General features: G+C 49.1%; 1 protein-coding gene across 1 annotated transcript in view; it reads left to right on the plus strand.

Moving 5' to 3' along the window:
• LOC120739224 (metabotropic glutamate receptor 7-like) overlaps window positions 1–21,835 on the plus strand; it is a 106,202-nt gene that overhangs the window by 75,247 nt on the left and 9,120 nt on the right. Inside the window, exons 3-5 of the mRNA XM_040040921.1 lie at window positions 9,996–10,131; window positions 10,864–11,018; window positions 21,777–21,835. The exon at window positions 21,777–21,835 is cut by the window's right edge and continues 79 nt beyond it. Coding sequence (XP_039896855.1) covers window positions 9,996–10,131; window positions 10,864–11,018; window positions 21,777–21,835 — 350 coding nt within the window. The remainder of the gene's footprint in view (window positions 1–9,995; window positions 10,132–10,863; window positions 11,019–21,776) is intronic.

The following is a 21,835-nucleotide window of genomic DNA, read 5'->3' on the forward strand; positions in this document are numbered from 1 at the left end:
GTGCAGCCTGATGGCTTGTGGGTAGAAGCCATGTCTTGATGCGTGCTCAGTCATCCAGGTGAGTAAATCTGGACGTTTTCAGTGGGAGAAACGTTTCGTCATCATCAGGTGACGTCTTCAGTCTCAGCTGACTGCAGGTTTCAATCTTATAAACAGGACATTTGCATAATGACTGAAACCAGCCCACTGAGGGAACAATGGGCTGGGAGGTTCCTTCATCTTAATTATGCAAATTCTCATGAACATTGATCAACAACCACTGATCAAAGAGGATGTAACATCCTGGACAGGGAGGAGCGCTGGTTTGAGGGCGGAGTCAAAGAGGCCATTTATGTGAAAAGGGAAAGACCATCTCTGAATGGAGGAGGGGCCTAAGGGTACATCTGTCACCATCTTACATGCTGTGATTGCAGCCATTCCCCAACTCTCTGTGAATGGGACTCATGGTCATTGATCAGTGGTTGTTGATCAATGGTCATGAGAATTTGCATAATTAAGATGAAGGAACCTCCCAGCATCAACCTTTGGAGTAGAAACCTGCTAGTGCGGGTCGAAAAAGTTTGTGGCTGGGATCAGAGAGGATCGCGCTGTTGTGAGGTCCAAGTTACTGTGAGAAATACCTGACCGTGAGCTTCAAGTGCCCACCGGGCTTTGGTTGGAAGAGGGAAACATAATGTGAAGTCATGCAGCTTCAGAAGTTCCTGATTAGCATCGTCACGGCAGCATAAACAGCACAGGTAGGAACCACAGGTGCTCTGTAGGAGGCGCTGATGCAGACAGGCTTTGACAGCACTCTGAGTTACGTGTTGTTTGTGCCGACACAGAAGGAAAATATGAATGTTCGTGATGTTCCTCGTGGGGACGCAGCCACAGCGTTTGTGTGGGCGTGTCCAGGTGTGATTGTGGAAATGAAGAGTCTGAAAAGTTCCTCAAAGTTTGGAGGGAGAGCGCAGGTACAGCAGCATGTTTTAGCTGATTAAACAGGATCACAAACTCATTTCCAGGCCGGATGTTTGTCAGATGTTTGTTGATAACCAGCATTAAATTTACCTGTAGGAGATGTTCCTAAACCGAGCAGACGGTTCCATCTGACAGCGTCTGCGTCTGAATCAGATAAAGGTTATCAGGAAGGAGAACGAGGACGCCTCCAGCAGAGCGACGCCGTGAGCTGAGAGGACTTCCTGCTGCTCCCCTGTGCTCGCTTCAGTCTCCATCAGACTGGACGTTACGATGGTTAAATCCTTCTGAGAGGGGAGACCTGGACTAAACTAAAGCTCGCTCGTGTCACTTCCTGTCGTCTCCTCTGAACGTGACTCAAAGCGACTTTGTGATGTGAGGTTAAACCCACTCAGCAGAGGTGAGGAGGCACTGAGCATGCTCTGTCAGCGGGGAGGGCCGAGGGGAGGCCGTACATAAGATTTGCGCATGCAGGGTACGGATCGGGTAGCGACAGGGTCTCTGGGAGAAGACCGCCAAGCCCGTCCAATCGTCACACACATTTAAAACGTGACATCCGGAAGCGTCCGTGGCGAGGACTCATTGATGACCGCTGAGCCGTCTCCTCCTTCAGTTTGGCTCTGACTGACGTGTTTGGAGGCTGCTTCAGCAGGACGACCCCAGTCCATCACCCACTCACGCTGTCACTTTTCATTAACGGCCACGGGGGCGTGTTTGAGCGCCGTGAAGCTTCACGACCGCCACGAGCTCTGATTCCAAATTACAGAGGGGACAGCATGATTGATGACTTGTTGGTGGTGATTAGATGGCTGAAAACTGTCTGCACTGCAGGCTGAACAGTCAGGAAGCATCGCGCTGAGAGTTACTTTCCTGCCGACGAGCCCGATTACAGAGGAGAGGGTCGACCATCGAGCTGTGTACAGATGCTCCACGTAGCATCGCTGCCTGCTAACAGGCTAATTACGTTTACAAATTATTATTAATGTTTACTAAAGTCAGGCGTTTGTGATCTGACACACGTTTATGTTCTTTATGTGTTTTTGATGGTTCAGACATACAATAGCAGCTCCGCTGGCACATGTAACACGTCACATACATGACCTCAGGTACTGATGAGGCGTCGCTTGTTGTCATGGCAGTAGTGAGACAGCTCACACTAAGCATCCACATCATCCTTACAAACCAGTTTTTAACCAATGAATCAAAAGATGAATTATGTCAAGAGACTCACAAAGACTGTACATAAAAGATGGACCACCCAGTGGTCGCGGTCTTGTTTTGAAGACTCAGTGTTAGCGTGTAGACATCTGCCATGTTGGTTTCTTTAGAGCCAGAACTCAGTTTAGCTAAGTTATCAGCTGATCACACCAATCCCTGCTCCTCAGTAACATCCTGATAACGTCCTCGAACTTCACCTCACAGCAGCCATATTGCTGGTCACGTGATGTCATTAAAAATGCTCCAACAGCACCAACACGATCCAGTTAGCTGAGGTGAAGCCTAGCTAGCAGCTACAGCACCAACAGCCAGTCAGTCAAAGAGGCCACGCCTCTAATAATGCAAACAGATGAGGTATGAACACCCCGCAGGTGTTACGAAGGGGAATTTGTATCAGGCTGTAAACATGCTCATTAGCTTAACATGTGACTGAGTCACTGCTGGACATTAAAGCATCACAGCTGTTGGTCCATCAGACCTTCACTGTGTCGGTTAAATGTGATGATCAACCTCCTCCCTTCCACGCCAAACGTGAGCCCAGAATAGGAGCAGCAGGAGCGGGCCGTGTTTTAATTATTTCAGCCCTCAGCACCCGAGCAACTCCTCTCCTATGGGGAATGTTCTTATTCCGGTTTTGGTGCCTCCACACGAATTTTTCACAGTTCAGTCTCACAGATGCTTGTTGTGACACAGCAGAAAGACCTCGCACTCACAGAGAGTATCTGATGAGTCTGACAGCAGGCTGCAGTCCTACGCTGACACCGCCGAGACAAAAATACACCATCGCATTCACCACTCGTCTCGCTTCCCCCAATTAAAGTCGGGTTCCTTGTAGCTTTGTGGTATCCATGGTAACTGTGCAGTCTCCACCTACGTTATAGAGAACCCGGGAAACAGGAAGTCACACAAAACCTCATTTATTGGGCGAAAAGCTGATTCATTGATGCTCTTTTAATAGTTTCATGTCTGAGAAGGACGTCTGTGGTTTGGAAACTTTTAGCTTTGACGAAAACATGAATTCCTGCAGCTTTTTTAATGATTTCAGCTGAATGCTCCCGAATGTTTTCAGTCTGAATGAGCAGAAACACTGAAATTTGCCACCTGCAGCATTTTGCTGTAAAATTAGACGTCAACAAGCCAAAAAACAGCTGAACCTGGGAACATACATCCCACTGCTGCACAGCTCCAGGACACTGGGAGCTGTGGTTTCAGACAAGACGTGACTTAATGCAGCTGTGAGGTCATTTGTAGTATCTGTGATTGTATTTATGTATTTGGTGTCAAAGCACTGCAGGTGTTTTGTAATCAGACTGGCTTTTGACCCTTTGTTCGGTCAGACGGAGGCTGAAACACACGACAGTAGTCGAGCACCGTCCTCCCTCAGCTGTGATCAGACGCTCTCTGAGATTTAATGCCTGGTTTCTTTTCTGATTGGCTGCTTTGTCTCGTTCTTTACGGGCTGTTGCTTCTTCTTCACGCCTCCTGTCAGCTGACGGCCTCAGCGCCACAGGTCGCTGTAAATTACTCACAGCGAAGCTGTTTGTTTGGGGCTGACGCGTTCAGAAATATAGAAAAAGGACGGTTTCATCATATGACGAGCTTCAGACCAAAGAAGATGAATGAAACCTGAAAGCCAATCGAACGTGGGAGCGGATCTGCAGTTTCAGGAGGAAAAACGGCATATTAGTTTTAGGTTTGGAAGCACTGTGCTGTTACGGCGGGTCATCGTTCCACAGCTTTGCGATGACTCTTGGACTCTTGTTGTGTTTCTGTGAGCATGCCTCGCCCATGGATGATGGATTGTGGGACAAACTTGGTGAAACTTCTCTTGTTCTACTTCTTTACGACCAAAACCTTCAACACAACATCTGACAGCATGATAACCATGACTGCTTAGTTCTCATGTTATCCGTCAGTTGTGTCTGTGAGCAGAAACACTGACAAAAGCTGGATCTGCTGAGCTGCAGACGGAGTTTGGATGAACTGAGACTCAACCTGACAACTTGTTAGTGCTCAGTCATTAACCGATGAGTTAACAGTTTCAGGAAGTGACATCATGGGAGTTGCGTCCATGTTTGCATCCATGCTGATACATTCTTTTCTAGTTGTGTTGAAAAATGGTGAGAGAAGAAGTCGATTCCAGAAACGGCGGTACTGAACGGACCAATCACAGCTGTTGGAGGATTTTGGAGGGTTCATGATTACGACGCACTCACAGCTTAAAGCCTAGCCTTTCATAATTTTGTTACCTGATTTTTGTTTCTGAGGACTGATTTGATCCACATATGAGGACGTTAGTTTTACATTCTGATAGCACAGTGGCAGTATGACGTCCTCGTGTGGATATCAGGCCCTTGTAGAGCAAAATTGAGTATTTTGGTCTAAATAACCCAAAAAGTGATGTCCACACATGTGGGCGGCAGGTCCTAGGAGGTTAAATGCATACGATCAGGCCTCATAGATACGCTGAGGATCATCTGCATATCAGTGAACGTGTATGCACAGGTGGGCATCCACTTCACGGTCAGGAGCCTATCCCAGCTGTCATAGTGTGAGAGGTGGGGCACACCCTGGACAGTCGTTGCAGTGCCACCACATGGAGACAGGCAGCTTTCACACTCATGATGAGCCAGTCTTGTGTCCCAGCTCTTCACCAGCTGAGATCGGTGGCGTGTTTCAGCCGGCGTGTTCGAGGGTTTCTCCTTCATCTGCTGCTTCCTGTCAGACGCTAATTCAAAGCCACCATTGTCACACCTTCTTCCTGTGAGACATCAGAGTTTGGACGTGCTGTAAATTGTCACCAAACGCTGTGAGGTGCAGTATGCTAATGCGCCCGACCCCGGGTCGACCGCTGCCGCCGCTGCCTTGGCTAATAAGCTCTCTCTGAGCGTGCTCACAAACGGAGCACTTTGATATGCTGCCGTTGGCCGGAGTGGAAAACGCCTCTGATGGTGATGAAAGCGTCTCAGCCTCTTTCTGATTCATCCTCTCTCAAAGCAAGCCGTTTGTATCTCATGTGATCAAACACGCTGAAATATGCATGATGTTTCTGCACGCGTCTGCGTTTCTACGGAGACTTTTTAATCACGTGGTTTCGAGGCGGAGGTCTGAGCTGTGTCAGCTTCTCAAACATGGTTTGTTTCTGCTGTGTGATGACGGTCAGGAGCTGAGGGCCGCTGCAGGTTTGCTGACGCGTGTCGCTGAGGAGCCACTCGCTGTTTGGATCCATACTGGGCTGTTACAGTACTGTTTGCAGAGGTCAGAGGTCAGAGACTCGTGTAGATTCAGCCGTCGCCATCTGGTGGCCTTCAGATGCAAAGACGTTTACGGCACTTCTGCGCTGGCTGCATTTTTCTGAACCAGGAGCTGCGTCCGTGTTTTTGAGCATCAGTGGCTTCATCGTGTCTAAGTCAGTTTTGTTGCCATGGTTACAGGTTCAAAATGGCGGTGTCTTCACTGTCTAACAGCAGTGGGAAACATTTTCAGATTCATGCACTGATCTTCACAGTAAATATGAAAGCTGTCCTTCAGATTAGATCAGGTCCGCACAGAGCTCGTCCGTCCTCTTCCTCCGCTTCCTTTCTCGTCTCTTCCTGCTTCGCCATGTTTCCACGTCACAGCGTCAGCTCGGCAGTGTTTGTGAGACTTTCTCGTCCCGAGTAGCGCCCAGCTTCCTCTCAAAGTCAGAGCTCTTTTTCTGTGTTTCCTGTTCAGAGCGACATCAGAGGAAGTTTAAAGATTAGCATCGGTCTCTGCTCGGCGTCCCACGCAGGCCTTCGCTCCTCTGTTTTTTTACCTTTTAGCTGGGAAGATAAAGGGTGGGACGTGAGGTCAGGGGTCCTCAGGGGAGCAGCGATCCTGTTTCTGTGTGTGGTGCACTGACGGTGGCATTTACAGCTCCTACAAAGACATAAAAGTCTCCGTCACACCTGACGTCCGAAGCCACTTCCTGCTTTTTTAAACTGATGGTACTCATTGTTGGACAGAAGGAGGAGCGGCTAATGAGCCGAGCTGACCCAGAGCCACCTGTTGATCAGGTGAAGCCAAATGGCATCTGACTGTGAGGAGGCCGAAGGCTGCAGGTCCCTGTTTCATTTGCTTTAGACTCTGTACTTTTCAAAAATAAAACATAAATTCTTTCTAGAAATTAATAACTGATCACTAATTACCACAAGCAACACGCTGAGAGGAGGCGGGCTGGTCACATGATACTGAGCTGCTAATTAGCAGCTTAAGGTTAATCTACAGCTCGCTGCTACTGCTCGAACATCCTCGACTGTTCGTCCTGACACGTTTAGCCTCCGGAGGCTTCGACAGGATGGGGCCCAGTCCTCCTGACCCTGACAGACCGGATCATTCTCTGGTGACTCTTTCAGGATTTGAAGGGACATTTTTCTGCTTTCAGCCACTTGAAACCTTTTCAGGCCAGCAGGAAGTCTCTGTAGTGTTTAAAATGTCATGTGACATCTGTGCAGCTGACGTTCAGACACCAGGTTTGTGCTGAAGTGACCTCACATCAGTTTACCTGCTGCCATGGTCACGAGCTGGGTCTGGACCGGTCACCGGATCGGTCTGTTGGGTTTATCAGTTTAAATCAGATCACAACATCCGTCACCTCCGATTCTGCTGCTGCTGTGAGTATGTGGAGGCGTTTCTGTGACGTCAGATTAAATCAGATGAAATTCTTCGATGATTAAACACAGAAACATGGTTTCATGTCTAACCCTGTTTTTAAAAAGTCATGTAGCTGAAACCGCTGCGCCCGCGACAGAGCGCCGCGCTCCTCTGCAGAACTGAGAGCTGTGACGGCTGCGTGGAGTCGGCGCCTGAATACCAAACGCCAAATGTTTAATTCATTTGTTGAATAAAACGTGGAGCTGCGGCAGCTCTCCTCCTCCTCCTCCGCTCGCTCCACGGCAGCAGCTGAATGTGAGATGAGGCGTCGAGGCCGAAGCTTCAAACAGACTCCCGCTGGCTCGCCTCCTTCTTTACCCTCGTCTTCATGAAGCCCAGAAGGAACGACACACACGACTGCTGAAGACCTCTGACAGAGTAAAACTACTCGAATACACTGAAGTATTTATCTCCGTTAATTAAGGAAATAAAATCACAGTCACTGAAAAGTCAAAATTAAGGAAAAAATATATTTTCATAAAAATCAAAACAAAGTTTCAAAAAATGAAAGAAAAAAATGAATAAAAATTAGTAAAAAAAAAGTTTACTGTAAGTGAAAATCAGTAACAATTAATTATTAACACTCTGAGATAAAAGTGAAGACAAAAGTTTCACATCTGAGAAAAAAGTTATTGAGAAAAAATGTAAAAAAAAAAATGTCAAAGAATATTTTAAAATTTATTAGAAAAAAATTATTGAGAAAAAGTTAAAAAGAAATTGAGAAAAAGCCCAAAATTTGTGAAAAAGGCAAAAATGTTAAATAATGAAGCTTCTTCTTGTGTGAAAGTGTTTACATGGCACCAAGTCACAGCAGCAGTTTCCACAGTACAAGCAGATGACCCCTATGAGCAAGCACCAGGCGACAGTGGGAAGGAAAAACTCCCTTGTAACAGGAAGAAGCCTCGGGCACGTTGTGGAAAGCCCAACGTGTTTTGTGTAGATGTGAGAGGACAGCGTCACTGAGAGCAGCCTGGATTCGCTCTAACATTTGTGCTCAGTCACAGACGTCTGTGACCCTGAGGTCACGCAGCCTCGGGAATGAGTCTCACCTGTGTGTCAGCTGTCAATCACAAAGCTCCAAAGGTGAGCCTAAGCTCCACTACGGCGTCTCCGAGCTGCACGCAAGCCAGCTCCCTGTATTTCTGGCCGAGTCGCCACACTCTGGATTTTAACGCTTCCTGGAATCCAGATATTCTCGTGATAATATAACCTTCACAGCTTCGCTCGTAAACAGGCAGTCAAACAAGTTCTGTAAGCCTGAGGTTAAACTCCGCCCACACATGGACACGTGGAAGCAGCCGTGATGAATACAGTAGCGTTATTACGCAGGACGCATGTTCAGGGGTTCATCCTTCACGTGTCGTTCCTCGTTGTGTCTGTAGTTCCGTGTTTGGCTCCATCCGTCGTCCTCTGGGATCTTCTGTCTGCAGGACTGAAGTGTTCCAGCGTGAAACTGAAAGCTCACTCACGCTGCTCTTCAGCTTCATGTTTGATTTAATAGTTTGGAATAAAAACATGGAGCACAAATAAAACTGAGCTCAGGAGTCTTCCTTGAAGTGCACGCCTGTGTGCGAGCGGCTGGACTCGACTTCATGGCGTGGCCTCGTGTTTTCCAGGATTGTCCTGTAATCTCTGAGCAATGAAGGAAATAAGTTAGTGCACGCCGCGCCGGCCTCGGGTTTTTCTTCTGGTCAGGTTAACGTCACGCTTGGAGATAATTAGGAGATGTCAGAAGTTCAGAGTTGAAATCACGGTGGTTTTACAGTCGATGGTCACAGCTGACATCTTTGTCTCATTCAGTCTCATCAACCCACCAATAGGAGCGCTCGATGTCCGCTCCCTGTCTTCTTCTTTTGTGCTGGTTTTTGAGCAGCTGTTTCTGTATGAAAGATGGGCGTAACCTCTGTGATGTCATACACTCGAGACTGTATCGAGTGTATGACATCACTCTCATCGCCATTTTGATTCTTGAAGCCGGACGGGCCAAGCAGTGGATACACCTGTAAGCCCACAGGATTCCTATTGGCTGGTGAGTTCTCAGTCACTAACCAATGAGCATGCAACGCTCCGTTCTGCGGGAGACGATGACAAAATGTTTCATTCAGTATGTCTATCCTAACCCAACCAATCACAGCAGATGGCCCCGCCCCTCCCTGAGCCTGGTTCTGCTGGAGGTTTCTTCCTGTTAAAAGGGAGTTTTTCCTTCCCACTGTCGCCACAGTGCTGCTCATAGGGGGTCACATGATTGTTGTAGGGTCGACCTTACAGTATAAAGCGCCTTGAGGTGTTATTGTGATTTGGTGCTGTATGAATAAAATTTTATTGAATTGAATTGTGTATGACCTGAAACCACCTGAGCCTACAAACAGGAAGTCTCCCAAAGACTTCTATAGGACCAGAAAGCTTAGTCAACGGCAGGTATCGCCCCCTGGTGGCTATCAAAGAAAATGCAGGTGTGAGGTCCCTGAATGTGACTATAACTAACATCAGACTCAGACAAACTACTGAAGGGAAAGTAAATATGTTTTCATTGTTTAATGTGAAATTATTGCCAGTGTGGTGAACGTGTCACATTTTATCTTACAAAGCTGTTAAAGCTGATTATTGATGACTCCTGGTGGTCACAGTGACGAGGTCATCCGTGATTTATTTACCTCTGAGATCACATCAGTACTGAACACCTGTGTCTCGTCTCAGCTGATGAAATGCTGCTAATGAGCGACTGTCATTTGTTTCATGGTTCGCTGCTCGGTCGCTCGGGTGAGCTGAAACGGTGGAACAAACGTAAGATCTGAAGCTTTCCTGACGGCGTGGCGAGGAGAAGAAGAGCTCCGGCTGAGCGTTTCTCTGTCAGTGACATTTATTGAAGGCAGCCTGCAGCTCTGACACTGTTAAGGCGACTGTGCGCGGAGATGTCGGCGGTTTCGTGAAATGTCAGGAGAGCAGAGTCCTCCTTCTTCTTCTGCACTTTCGTCCTCTCAGACTTTAACCTTTAGGACGAGCTCGGGGCCAAACCTCTAATAACGCTGTTTCTGAAAGGTTAAAACCATTGCCGATAAAACGGATAAATTATACTTTTTAAGGCTGCTGCAGTTCAGGAAGCTGATGACGCTGAGTTAATTGTGCCCTTTGTTTTGTCTGCTCAGGTGGAATCTGTATCGCTCAGTCCCTGAAGATCCCTCACGACCACAAACCCTCCGACTTTGATAAAATCATCCGCCAGCTGCTGGACACTCGGTACGCCAGGGCGGTCATCCTGTTCGCCTCCGATGAAGACATCAGGTAATAACCCTGCTGAGGTAACGTGCAAAAGTTAAATACGTGACCTGAATCATCGTCTTCAGCTCAGGATGAGAGAAAACGTCAGGACTGTGTTAGTGCCAGCAAACACAATGCTACGTTTTTCCTTTGCTATATTTAATGTATTCAGATGGATTTTTATTGGATGCTCAGCACATCAGGACTCTTCCAGCCGGTACCCTCCATCCACTGAGAGGAAGTAAAAATGTTTGGGATAATGAGCACGACCCTGAGGGAGGAGCTCCTGCAGCTGACCCGGGACACGCTGGAGAGGTTGGTTTGGGAACGCCTCGGTGTTCCTCGATGAGCTGGCAGGAGGTTAGACTGCCGCCCCGTGACGTGAGCAGTGTTCATGAGTACCCACCATAAAATACTGAGGTTAAGATCAGGCTGAGGAAAACTCGACATCAGTCAGACACTCTGGAAAAGTTGGGTGTCTGCAGACTTCTGTTCCCCTGCGTTTCCACAGTCTTCTTCACTCACTCTCCACCTCTGACGTCTCCGTTGATCAGTCGCTCAGATGGAGCTCGTAGTCTTCAGCAGCTTTAGGAAAGCCTGAACTAATCAGATAAGGTCCTGTAGATGCAGCGGGTTGGTGGGTAATGACAGGTTAGGCTCTCTAGTGACCCTGTCGGTCCAGGACATGAACCTCTGCAGGTAAACTGATGTGGAAGCTAAAGTGTGGGTGGGGTCTGTGACTGCTTTCTCACGCAGGGGCATCCTGAACGCCAGTAAGCGAGCGGACCAAGTGGGTCATTTCCTGTGGATCGGCTCCGACAGCTGGGGCGCCAAAAACAGTCCCATCCAGCACCTGGAGGACGCCGCGGTGGGAGCCATCACCATCCTGCCGAAGAGGGCCACCATCAGCGGTAAGTCCCTCGCCGCTTATGGTTTCACGTTGCTCGTCTTTATGAGAATATGTGAGTGTAAAGTTCATCAGCTCGCTGCTACATGAAGGAAAGGAGAACTTGGTTTTCTGTCCTCGCCGCTCGCTCTTTTTCCTCCACGTCTGCCTGAATAAGCAGAACTTCTGAAAACTCAATCGCGTCGGGAACGCTCGCCGTCTCGCGTTTCTGGGTTTGCAGTGACACCAGATTGCTCAGGACTCTTTTGATGATGATTATTTTGTCGTCATTATTCTGCTTCTATCAGCTTTTACTAAAGACCTCTGCTGCTCTTACTTCCTGTCAGATCTCTTCATGTGACGAATAAAGTTTCACTGCGGCCTGAAAGTCGTGAAAACGTTCTCTGTAATGATTTTAAAGACATGACGACAAACGTGTTGATGCAGAGCTGCAGCAGAGGCCAAGACTTACAGACTGACAAAATATGAAACTGTTCGGCTGTTTTTTTATAGAAAGTTTCACATGTGTTGTGTTGGCATAAAAATGATTTCACTTCCTGTATTTCCTCTGATGTCACAGTGATGATCTTTTTTAAGCCCAATAAAGTCGCCGTCTGCAGGAGTCGGCTGAGGCTGACTGTAGTTACTCTGTCGCAGTTTGAATTGTCACACTGAACAGACAGGAAAGCAAAGCGAACTTATTTTGAAAATCCCGACCTCTTCCTTTGTGCCAGAGTGTTTTTCTGAACTCTCTTCAGAGGTGTGACATGCAGAGAAGCGCCGCCATCATAACGACACTGAAACCGCAGATCAGAGGAAACGTAACGAGACCGCGGCCGACCTCCTCATCGGCGCTGATGACAGCGTTTAGATTACAGCGCGCGTCGTAACTACAGACGGCGGCGAGCGCGGCTGTCGTGTCAAACACAGATGGTGACGGGGATATACGGCGGCGGGTTGTTGTGCCACTTCAACGCTCTGACTTCAAATGAAGCCTGAGCTCTTTGTTCTTTTGTTCTCGCTGCACTAATACTTCTGTCAGGAGGCGAACGGAAGCAGCGTTTCTGCTCGCGTAACGTCGCTCTGACCTTTTTTCTGCTGCCAAACACGAGCCGGGCAGACTCGGGCTGTCACCTCGGATCTGACGGGAGGTGCTGCGCTCATAAATTCTGCGCTCTGATGACTGATTTATGGAAATGGGGGTTTTCTGAGCATAAAGGCACTCGCAGAGAGCACTGCAGCGTAACGAGGGGCGGGGTGAGTCAGGTTTAAGGGCATCAGACCCATTACACCAGAGGGCACGCCGCGAGGAGCAGGAAGAGACGGGGTGATGGGGAGAAATTTAGCTTTATGATGAGAGTCACAGCCAGATTAACCTTCTGCACAAACCTCATCAGCGGCTGCCTGTGAAGTGTGCTCTGAGAGCAGCGTTTACATCACCCGCTGAGCCTGTGTGTTCGGGCTGAGCTCTGAGGACGACTCAGCCTCACCAATAAAACTCCGGAGATTATGACTCTCAAAGTCCTTCTGCAAGTCTCAGAGCTGGCCTCATTGTTATACATTAACTCCAAACGGAGGCATGCAGGCCAGCGTGCATGGATGGACGGTGACGTGTTCACCCTCTCCGGGTTATCCGGGGCTCCGTCAGAATCGGTCCTTTTATGAGGGCTCGCGCTGGCAGACAGTAAGTCGGGCACTAAGGTCCCGGCAGGGCGTTGAGGTGCAGAGCTCTCGGAGCAGCCAGGCGGCAGAGGGCGCACGCTTCACTGACCTCTTGTCTTTGTTTTTTGCGGATGATTCAATCCTGGTTTCATCGAGCGCTGACCTCCAACTCGTGGCTGGCTCGCAGCTGAGTGGGAATCGGCTGAGGCGGCGGCGGCTCTCGGCTGGAAAAGGCTGGTTTCTGGGTCAGCGATGAGTTTCTGCCTCAAGTGGAAGAGTCCACGTGTCTGAGGGTCGGGAACAGATGGGGTCGTCTGATCCCACCTGCACACGCCTGCCCTCACCTGCGGCCCGTGAATAACGCCTCAGTGTGAGGAGCGCCGTCACTCAGGGGGAGTTTAGAGTAGATGCTGCTCCTCTGCATTGAAGGAGACGGCTGCAGGGAGATGCAGGAGGTGCTGAGGAGAGGGAGGTCTGGGCGTCTCAGTTGGACGCGTTGATGCTGCTTCAGGTCCAGCTGCACAGACGTGTAGATCATGGCGTCGCTGCCCGTCTGTCCTCGTCTCTTGGAACAAACACGGTTTCCTGCCGTCTGTGAGCGACTGAAACATTTAAGAAACGGCGTGCTTGTTCCTGTTTCTGCGCTCTGATAGGTTACGTCTGCATGATTTTAACGCAGGCCTCTGTCCGACTCATAGACTTGTCCAGACAAATGTGTGCAGTGACAGGAGCCGTCCTCATTTATGCAGACATCGCTTTGCTGCGCACGCTCTCCCTCTGCGGCCTTCCCTGTCACACCGGCTGATATCGCATACATGTTAAAGACACTGAGGCTGATTATGAATAAATCAAGACCTCATTTCAAATCTGCAGCCAAGTCTGTGTTTCGGATCCCGGACGGAGGAGGTCAGCTTGGCTTTGATTTATTGTCTGTTCAGGTCTGAGAAAATGAATCCAGCTATTTTCATGTAAAACGTGGCGCTGCGAGCCTGAACGCAGCCCTGCTTACTGTGCCCGATAATTGCTGAGACTGAACCCAAGAGAGGAAGCGAGACAGAGGGGGGGGGGTGAAGAAGAAAAAAAAGGTTTTAGGGAAAACACGTCGGGAACAAAGGCGAAGCAGAAGAGAAAGTTGAAGATGGGGTAGAATTAAGCTGCAGGCTGTGAAGTTTCCCCGTGACAGAAGATGCCTGCTGAGTCTGCAGTCTCCAGCCGGGATGGATCCACTTCCCAAACTCAGTTACAGCTTCTAATCCACAAATCTGAGCCTTTTAATGTCACACTGGAAAACTGGCAAAGCCGCCGAGTCTGTTCACCAAAAACCTGCAGGTGACGCATTCAGTGTTTCCCACCTGAACAGGTAAAGTTCAGTTCTTATTGCTGTGAACTGACAATTGGGCCTGTTTGCCACCAGACCGTCACTTGGATGTCTGGATCTCAGCAGGGAGGCGGAGTCATGGACAGGAAACGGAGGCTTCAGGGAGTCACTGAACCGAGGAGGCATGAAAGCCTTCAGGGTCCACCAGAGTCCGCTACCGTCTCAGAGTCCGCTCAGTTTTGTCCCAAGGATTTCTGAGTGTGCACCCACGGGACAGAAGGTGGACTGAAGTCACGCTGCTGATAACCTGGAAACTCCTCAGATGTGAACCTGAGGCGGGCAGCAGTCAGCAGCGAGCAACTTTTAGCTGAAACGTGAGGACCAATCATCACTTCAGGCTTGGCGGCGCAGTCAGTCACATCCTCGATAACACACCTTCAGACGGACGGTTGTCGAGGTAACAGAGACGAGATGGATTTCTTGAATTGTGAGTTAAATGTGATGTAGCCGCCTTCAAGTCGCTTACTCTCATTTAATGTAATGAAATCTAAATTGTGGAAGGCGGAGCTGCGACACGCTATCGTATGAACAAATGAGGTTTTGTTTAATTGTTGGGTATGAATTCTTTTATTTGAATTTGCATTCAGGACGCGGCGAGCTCTCGCTGATTGGACACCGATGCACAGCATCCTTCGTTACAAAGCGCAAATCCTTCAAAGGTGTGTGGTGCTGAAGGAGCTCTGTGCAGTCCAGGAGACAGAGGTCTAACTGCAGGAGAGGAAATGAAGCAGCGAGGAGCCTCCCTCCACCTCCTCCGCCTCCTCCACCCTCCCACTGCTCTCCAGCTCCAGCCTCTTTGTTTGAAGAGCTGCAGGCTCCAGCGTGCCCATGTGTGCGCCGGAGATAGGAGGATGCGGATTTTAATCTGACTCCATGTTTAAAACATGATCAGCATCCGCCAAGACGGATGTCCTCCCTCACACCGCCAAACGCAGGAAATAACTGCGAGCGCAGCGTCACACAAGTGGCGCTTTTGTTGTGATTTGGCGCTATATAAATAAAATTGAATTGAAAACAGAGGCAGGTGTAATATTTGATCAATCGATACTGCAAAGATGAAGTAACTAACACAGAACACGGAGTAAAAGAGCTGTGACGATGCACTTGGCTGATCTGTTACGTGCATGGTTTTTAGTGTTTAGAGACGGCGATCTCGGCTTATTTTAGAGATACCTGGGACGCCTCATTATTAGAGGTCCTAATCAGACGCCTGAAACACCTTCACAGCCTCCCTTTGATGTGGAGGAGCAGCAGCTCTTCTCTGAGCACCTCTCGCCCTCTCTAAAGGAGAGGCCAGCCTGCCTCAGAAGCAAACTCACTCTTCTATCCAAGATCTCGTTTTCTGTGAAGATATCAAACATCCAGAAAAATCAAGTCAAGCCAGTGGTACAGTACACAGTGAAGCGAGCCCGCGGCGCTATGACAGACAATAACACAGGACTACATGAAGAGCAAGTGTGCAAAAGCTGCAAAAAACAAAGACGGTGCAGCAGAAACGTGCAACAATGAGTTGGGTTGTGCAAAAAATGCAGCAGAACTGAGAACCCGACCACAGCATCACCAGCACTGACAAGAGCTCCTCTGTTCCTACAGAAATAACTCATGTGCTCGCTAAAAGTTATTATATCCATATTAAGTGATCCTGACTGCACTGCACGCTGTTGAGATTAAGCAGGAACTATAATGTGAGTGGGTTGAGCCCAGGACAGCACAGCCTGACTCTGCAGGGACTGGTCCCACTGCAGGCCGAGTCTGTGGCTGCGCTGCCTCCGTGTCTGTTTCCTGGACTCCTCAGTCAGCGGGATGCTCTGTGGCAGCCCGTCACAGCCCATTCCTGCGGCTTTGCTCGCAGACGAAACACTAATCTGACAAACGGCAAAGAGATGGGAGGAGGAGACGTTTAGCCGCTGACACTGATCAGGCTAAGCATCCTTTCTCCTGCTTCACACCAACGTTCGTCTCCAGTCTCTCCATCCACCACACCACCCGCCTGCTGCATTTAGAGAAAATATCCACCTTTTGAATGAAACATTATATCTCTGTTGCACATGGATATGCTTTTGTTATTGCAAATGCTCGTCCGGATGCTGCTCATCATGATTTCGTCCCACCAACACTGAAATGAAAGTCAGTTCAGCTGCTACTTTGTTTTACTGGATCTGATGGGAAACACTGGAGCAGCGGTCAAGCTTAGAGCGATGTGAAGTGGCAGCTTCCCACCGAGGATGTGGAAACCAGGCCGTGTCTCGCAGTCAGGCTGTAATTGTCCCAACCCACAAATCGACCTGCTTCATGGAGGATTTGGTGGATGGAGCCTCTTGTTGTTGAAAGCAGCTCCACTGACGCCTGCAGTCAGTCTGGTTGTGCCGTGTGCTCTGCCCTCCACCTCTCACGCCGCTGCTTTCCTTTCACATTAAGGATTAGTCTTATCTTAAATAAGGGCATTAAACTACTTTTTCCAATTGTTTTTCCCACTCGAGGCGCGGCTAAGTAAGGGCGCTAATTGTCATTTCTCTGTTGCCCCGGCAGCGGTTTTGGCTGCGACTCAAGCCGCTGGCACCCTGTTTTCATTTTGGCCATTAGAGCTGGAGCTTGGCTGCAGAGGGAGCTGTGGCCCCACGTGGCCTCGGCTTGTTTGTCTTCTTTGTGCTTTCTGGATGATTTTGTGCGCTAACAGCACACTTGTTGTGTTCGTGTGAGATTACAGAAAGCTCACAGAAGACTGAGCCCAGAGAAGAAATGCACGCTGCTGCAGGGAGGCGTGCGCATCAGCACCGAGCCTCTGCGGAGCAACAAATACTACAAATACCACACGCTGACGTCGTTTAACCGCAGACACACAAAGACGAAGATGTTTCAGCTGAGAGGATTTTGTGAGCTGACAGCGAGCCCGGAGGACACAGCGTCAGAATCCCAGCTCCTGATTGGTCAGTGAGCTTGGGCTCAGAGGCGGCGGGGTTGGAACTTCCTGTTCTGTGTGTTTTTCTGAATATGGATTTATGGATTTTTACTTCTCTGCATCCCTTTATCGTCTCAGAGTTTGTTCCCTCTGGCTTCACTTCCTGTTTTATTGTGAAGTTTAGATCTTTGTGTGATTGTTTTGCGTCTTGCGGTGTTGTTGTGCTGCCCTCAGTAGCGTCTGACAGGCGCCATTAACGGCTGTGTTTGTAGTTATTGTCTCAGGTCCTTCGGCCTTCATCGCTTGGGGGGTCTGGCTTGTTTCCCAGCATCCGTCTTCCCTCCTGTTAGATGCCGTTGAATCCTGACACGTGTCTAACTCCCCCACAGGACCTGGTTTCCTTGCAGCGTCGTGGCTCCGCTGCAGACACTTCTCTGAGTTTTCTGATCTTTTTCTTTCTTCATGCGTCAGGTTTTGGTTCTCTTTTCAGGCCTTGATCCAAACTCCAAAATCTGCGTATTTGAGGTTAAAAGCAAATAATTTCAAATGTCATCTCTACTTAATTATGAAGTCAGTGTTAGTCTGTATTGGTTTCTGCTTTGCTTTTATGTCCCTGTTTTATTTTGAAGGTTACTTCCTGTGTGGAGTTCTGTTTGAGTTCGTCCTCTCTTGCTCTTTGATTGACTTCACCGTAGCTTTGTCTTCCTGTGTCTCAGCCCTCGTTTATGTTCACACCTGATCAGCTTCTTTAGTTTCAGTCTGAACTTTCCCCATAAAGACGACGTTTCGTGACCTCGCTGTACCCAGTGAAGCTCCTCAGTATGTAACAAAGACGCGGTTCGATGGCCGTTACGATAGTTTCTGGGTTGTTCCGACCGGGTGGCCACAGACCGCCTGCCTGGAGTATGACAGAAGCCTCTCAGTTCAGACCTCCTGGTCGGATGTCGAGGGTTAAAGCGTTCACGTCTTTGCTCCATGTGCTGTTGCTACGTGACGCCTGAGAGGAAGCGCAGCAGCGCAGGACTGTCAGCAACAGTGATCCCGTTATAAGCGGCGTAGTTGGGGTCCGAGCTTCTCGTTTAAACACGAAGCAGCGCTGAAACACCAAAGCTGCAGTTCCTCTAATGTCCACTTGGGCTCCAGAAGTCTCACCTGACTCACCTTTTAGGTGAGCTGCAGGTTTTGGAGCTTGGTTTTTCAGATCCGAGAGTTTTGCTGCTGCTTTACCTGCACAGGTGCCTTTAGCCCGAACGTGACTCGGTCGTACCAGGAGAAGACGTCCCGGTCGGGTAACAAACGCCCGCGTGTCTGCTGCAGGCTGCTTCACATCGTTTGATAAAATTATCCAAAAAGTCCAAAACTCAGGAAAGAAACGCTGACCTGCAGCTGTTTACCGAGTGCGCGGCACAAATGAGCTCCTGCAGTTTCTCATACATTTAAATGAGCTTCAGCCGGACCCCTGTGTGCAGCAGCGCCCCCTGGTGTGTGGAGACCACCGCCTGCAGCATGTGTACAGGCTGCTCATTAACCCGCTCTCAGGCCCGTGCTGGAGAACTGCTGAGCAAACTGATGTTATGTGGCATAAATGTGCATGTGTTAGCCGCTCGCTGCACTCCTCGCTCTTTCCGGTTTCCAGAAACAAACTCCCAGAAAACATCTGCCCGACCTGCCGAGCACACGAGGCAGACGTGGCGAGGGAGAAAGTCTGAGTCTAATGATGCGTTTGAGGGAGCATTTATCTGATTTTTCCTTTGATTTCATAAGCGCCGCATCAGCGTCTCTGTTACAGCGACGTGTGTTTGAGGGTCTGAGTGCTGCTTTGTTTCGATGTCAAAAACAAAACGAGCCATAAAAAAGGAAAAAGCAGCGTGACTCAGTCACGCCAGCGACTGTAAATCAGTGGGACGACGCGTCACGCGGCCGGACACGCCGTACATCGAGCTGTCAGTGAAGTCTGTGACCCAGAAAATCTGAACAAGAGCAACAACAACAAATCTCTGAAGCGTCTCCCCGTGTGTCCGACACCGCGGTGCTGCTGTCAGTCTGACGGACGGAGTCTGATCAGACGAATTCTCAGGCAGCTTCTGTTAACATCTCTCCTCTCACCAGTAAATCCCGCCTCCAGCACCTCCTCATTTCCTGTTTTGCTTCTCAGTTTCTTATTTGAAGCACAAACTTCTGAATCCTTTCTGTTTACATTCATTATTCATCGTTTCAACAATGGAAAAGCAGACTTCTTGAAATAGACGGCACAGCTGTCCCTCTGCAGCTCGCAGAGACTCCAAGTGCCTGTCAGTCAGATACCCTGAGAGTCGCCATCACGGCTGTCCTACTTTGAGCTTCCAGGCTCAAAGCTTCAGTCGCAGCGAGGAGAAAATCCTCCATCCGTCACAGTGTGCAGACGCAGGACTTCAAGTGATTTACTGACTGATGCTGGACGTCTGCAGAGCTGCAGAGAGCGCGTCCACATCCAGGCCCACGGGAGAAAAACTCGCTTTCCTGGACGCTCTGTGCAGGCACGCTCGTGTTTGGCGACCCCTAGTGGCCAAAAATATGAAACCAAAATGTACAACTGATCCCTGAGAGCCGAGCTCCGATCACCTGGCTCAGGTGTGTTTACTTTCGTTATCTGCCGAGAGAGTCACATGATGTGTGAAACCACGAACTGCTGCAGTCATGAAGAAACGAGCAGGCATGGGGACAGTATGGCGCAGATACGGTGTCACGGTGCGTTCACGCCGAACGCGACCAGAGCTTCAGGTTTACATGTCAATGGAGGAGCGCGACGAAGCGAAACTTCAGAAGCAGATCTGCATCGCGAAAACGCTTTTCTGCCTGATCCGCGCGACCAAGTAGCGCGACTGACGCGTTTGAAGCACGAAGTAAAATACGCGCTGCAGTTTTTGTGTTGCATTTTGTGCATTTGCGCTTATCGCGTCTACCGCTCGAGTTGGAAAAATCTGAACTGCAGCGTTAAGTCGCGCCGCGACAACCAATCAGGAGCCTGGTGACGTGGCTCTGACCTAGGTCAAAGGGGCGGGTCCAGCCAAAGCCCTTCATTCTAGCAGTCAGTAGTTTTCTGACGAGGCAGCAGCTTCTCCCTGAGGCTCTTCCACTGTAAGCCTCTGTAAATACTTATGTTTTATAAATTTATGTTTAATTTTTCATTTTAGTATTATTTCAAATACATCTTTGTAATGACTAATGTGTAAGTCTGATTCTGATTGCGTCAGGATGACCTGCCGTCCAATCACACGTCTGCTTACCTGCATCTTTGGCTCGTTTCTCTTCTTTTCCCTTTTTTCTAAACTGAGCACCTGATGACTTTGAACTTTTTTTGTCCATCTTGGTTTTAATTTTGCACTCCAGTATGAGCACCCCCCAACCCGAGGATCACCACAACATAACCTAACAGACCGACACCTTAGTTCTGCTCTGCTGACTCACAGCCCGCCTCACAGACCCTAATCCCAGGCTGTCAGGAATTATTACGATGAATGCGTCATCTGCCAAGGACGTCTGAGCGGTATGGGTGACGGACGGCGAGCGCGGAGTGAAGGCGGCTCTTATGGGAAGCAGGAGATGATTAAGTGCACTTCTTTAGATAAAGGACTCGTCTCCTTATGACTCCGTTTCCGGTGATTGTCGGGCTGTGAGCGGTGGAGACAAAGCCATCAGCAGAGAGATGAATGAAATCTGACTCCACTGGTCTGCAGACGTTTTACCCCGTTGCATATCTTAGTGTTAGCATGCATGCGTCACAGGAAACACCAGCTTGTCTGCAAACACGCAGCAGCTGTTCACTACGTCGAGAAACTAAAAACACGGGTGCTAAAAAAAGCTTTGCCTTCAAAGTAAGTGTTGCACCTTTTGAAATGTATTGTTGAAGAATTGATGAACAGCTTTTACTTTGAAGGTGCCTGTATATGCGTTATCCCGTTTCTCCACCGCTTGGCTCACGGCTAGCGATGGTTAGCGACAAGTCTCCGTCTTCGGTGCACGTGGTCAGTGCCACGCCCTCTCAGCCTCCAGGACCGCTGGAGTGCACTCCGCACCCGCCCACGTTGTGTTGTTGTGTGTTGTTGTTGCGCGCTCTCATCGGAAGAATTCCAGCAGCAGATGCACGAACAGGTCGCACGCATGGATGATAAACGTGCTGCCAGCTTCCTGTCACAGCACCTGTTGTGATGTCAGGTGGTTGTTATTCGGATTATTTTGTCAGTACATGAATAAAATTCTGTTTTTGACCCGTTTCTTGTTTTTCAGTGATAATCTCTTAATTTGCTTATGCGATTAGAAACCTACGCACCACCCTCCTCGGCTCTCGGGGCCTTTGTGATTTGTGCAAAGGTTACACGGTTGGAGCTATTTCTGGTGATCCGCAGCTCCGTTTCTATTCATCCCGGTGGAATTCCCTTTCCTGCCAGGAATGTTATTACCATATGTGAGGGTTTTGTTGTTGCTGCGGTCTTGGCGTGTGTTCGGGCAGCGTTACACAACGTTGTGAGCTCTTTAAACTGGCAGGAAGTTGTGGAAAGAATCTTTGACGGGTACTTTCTTTATCTACATTAGCTCCATCCTGAGCTGTCGAGTTGTTCCGGTTGTTTTCCTCGACGGCAGCAGAATGAAGTGTTTCCTGAAGAACTCCCCTCTGACAGCACTTTAGATGGATTACATAAAGGCCTGATTAAAATGCAGCACAGATGAGCAGATAAACACTCACATACATTAGGAAACACGTCCTGTTTGCTCTGAGTCTTCGTGCTCGAGTGCTCCGGGCTGTCGCCGCCTAATGAATCAACCTCTCTGTTTTGTTTTCCGACCTGCTGCCGGATGTCTTTCAGGGTTCGATGCCTACTTCACTTCGCGGACTCTGGAGAACAACAGGAGGAACGTGTGGTTT

The sequence above is a fragment of the Simochromis diagramma genome, unplaced genomic scaffold (assembly GCF_900408965.1).
Source record: "Simochromis diagramma unplaced genomic scaffold, fSimDia1.1 OVJJ01000296.1, whole genome shotgun sequence".
Taxonomy (NCBI): domain Eukaryota; kingdom Metazoa; phylum Chordata; class Actinopteri; order Cichliformes; family Cichlidae; genus Simochromis; species Simochromis diagramma.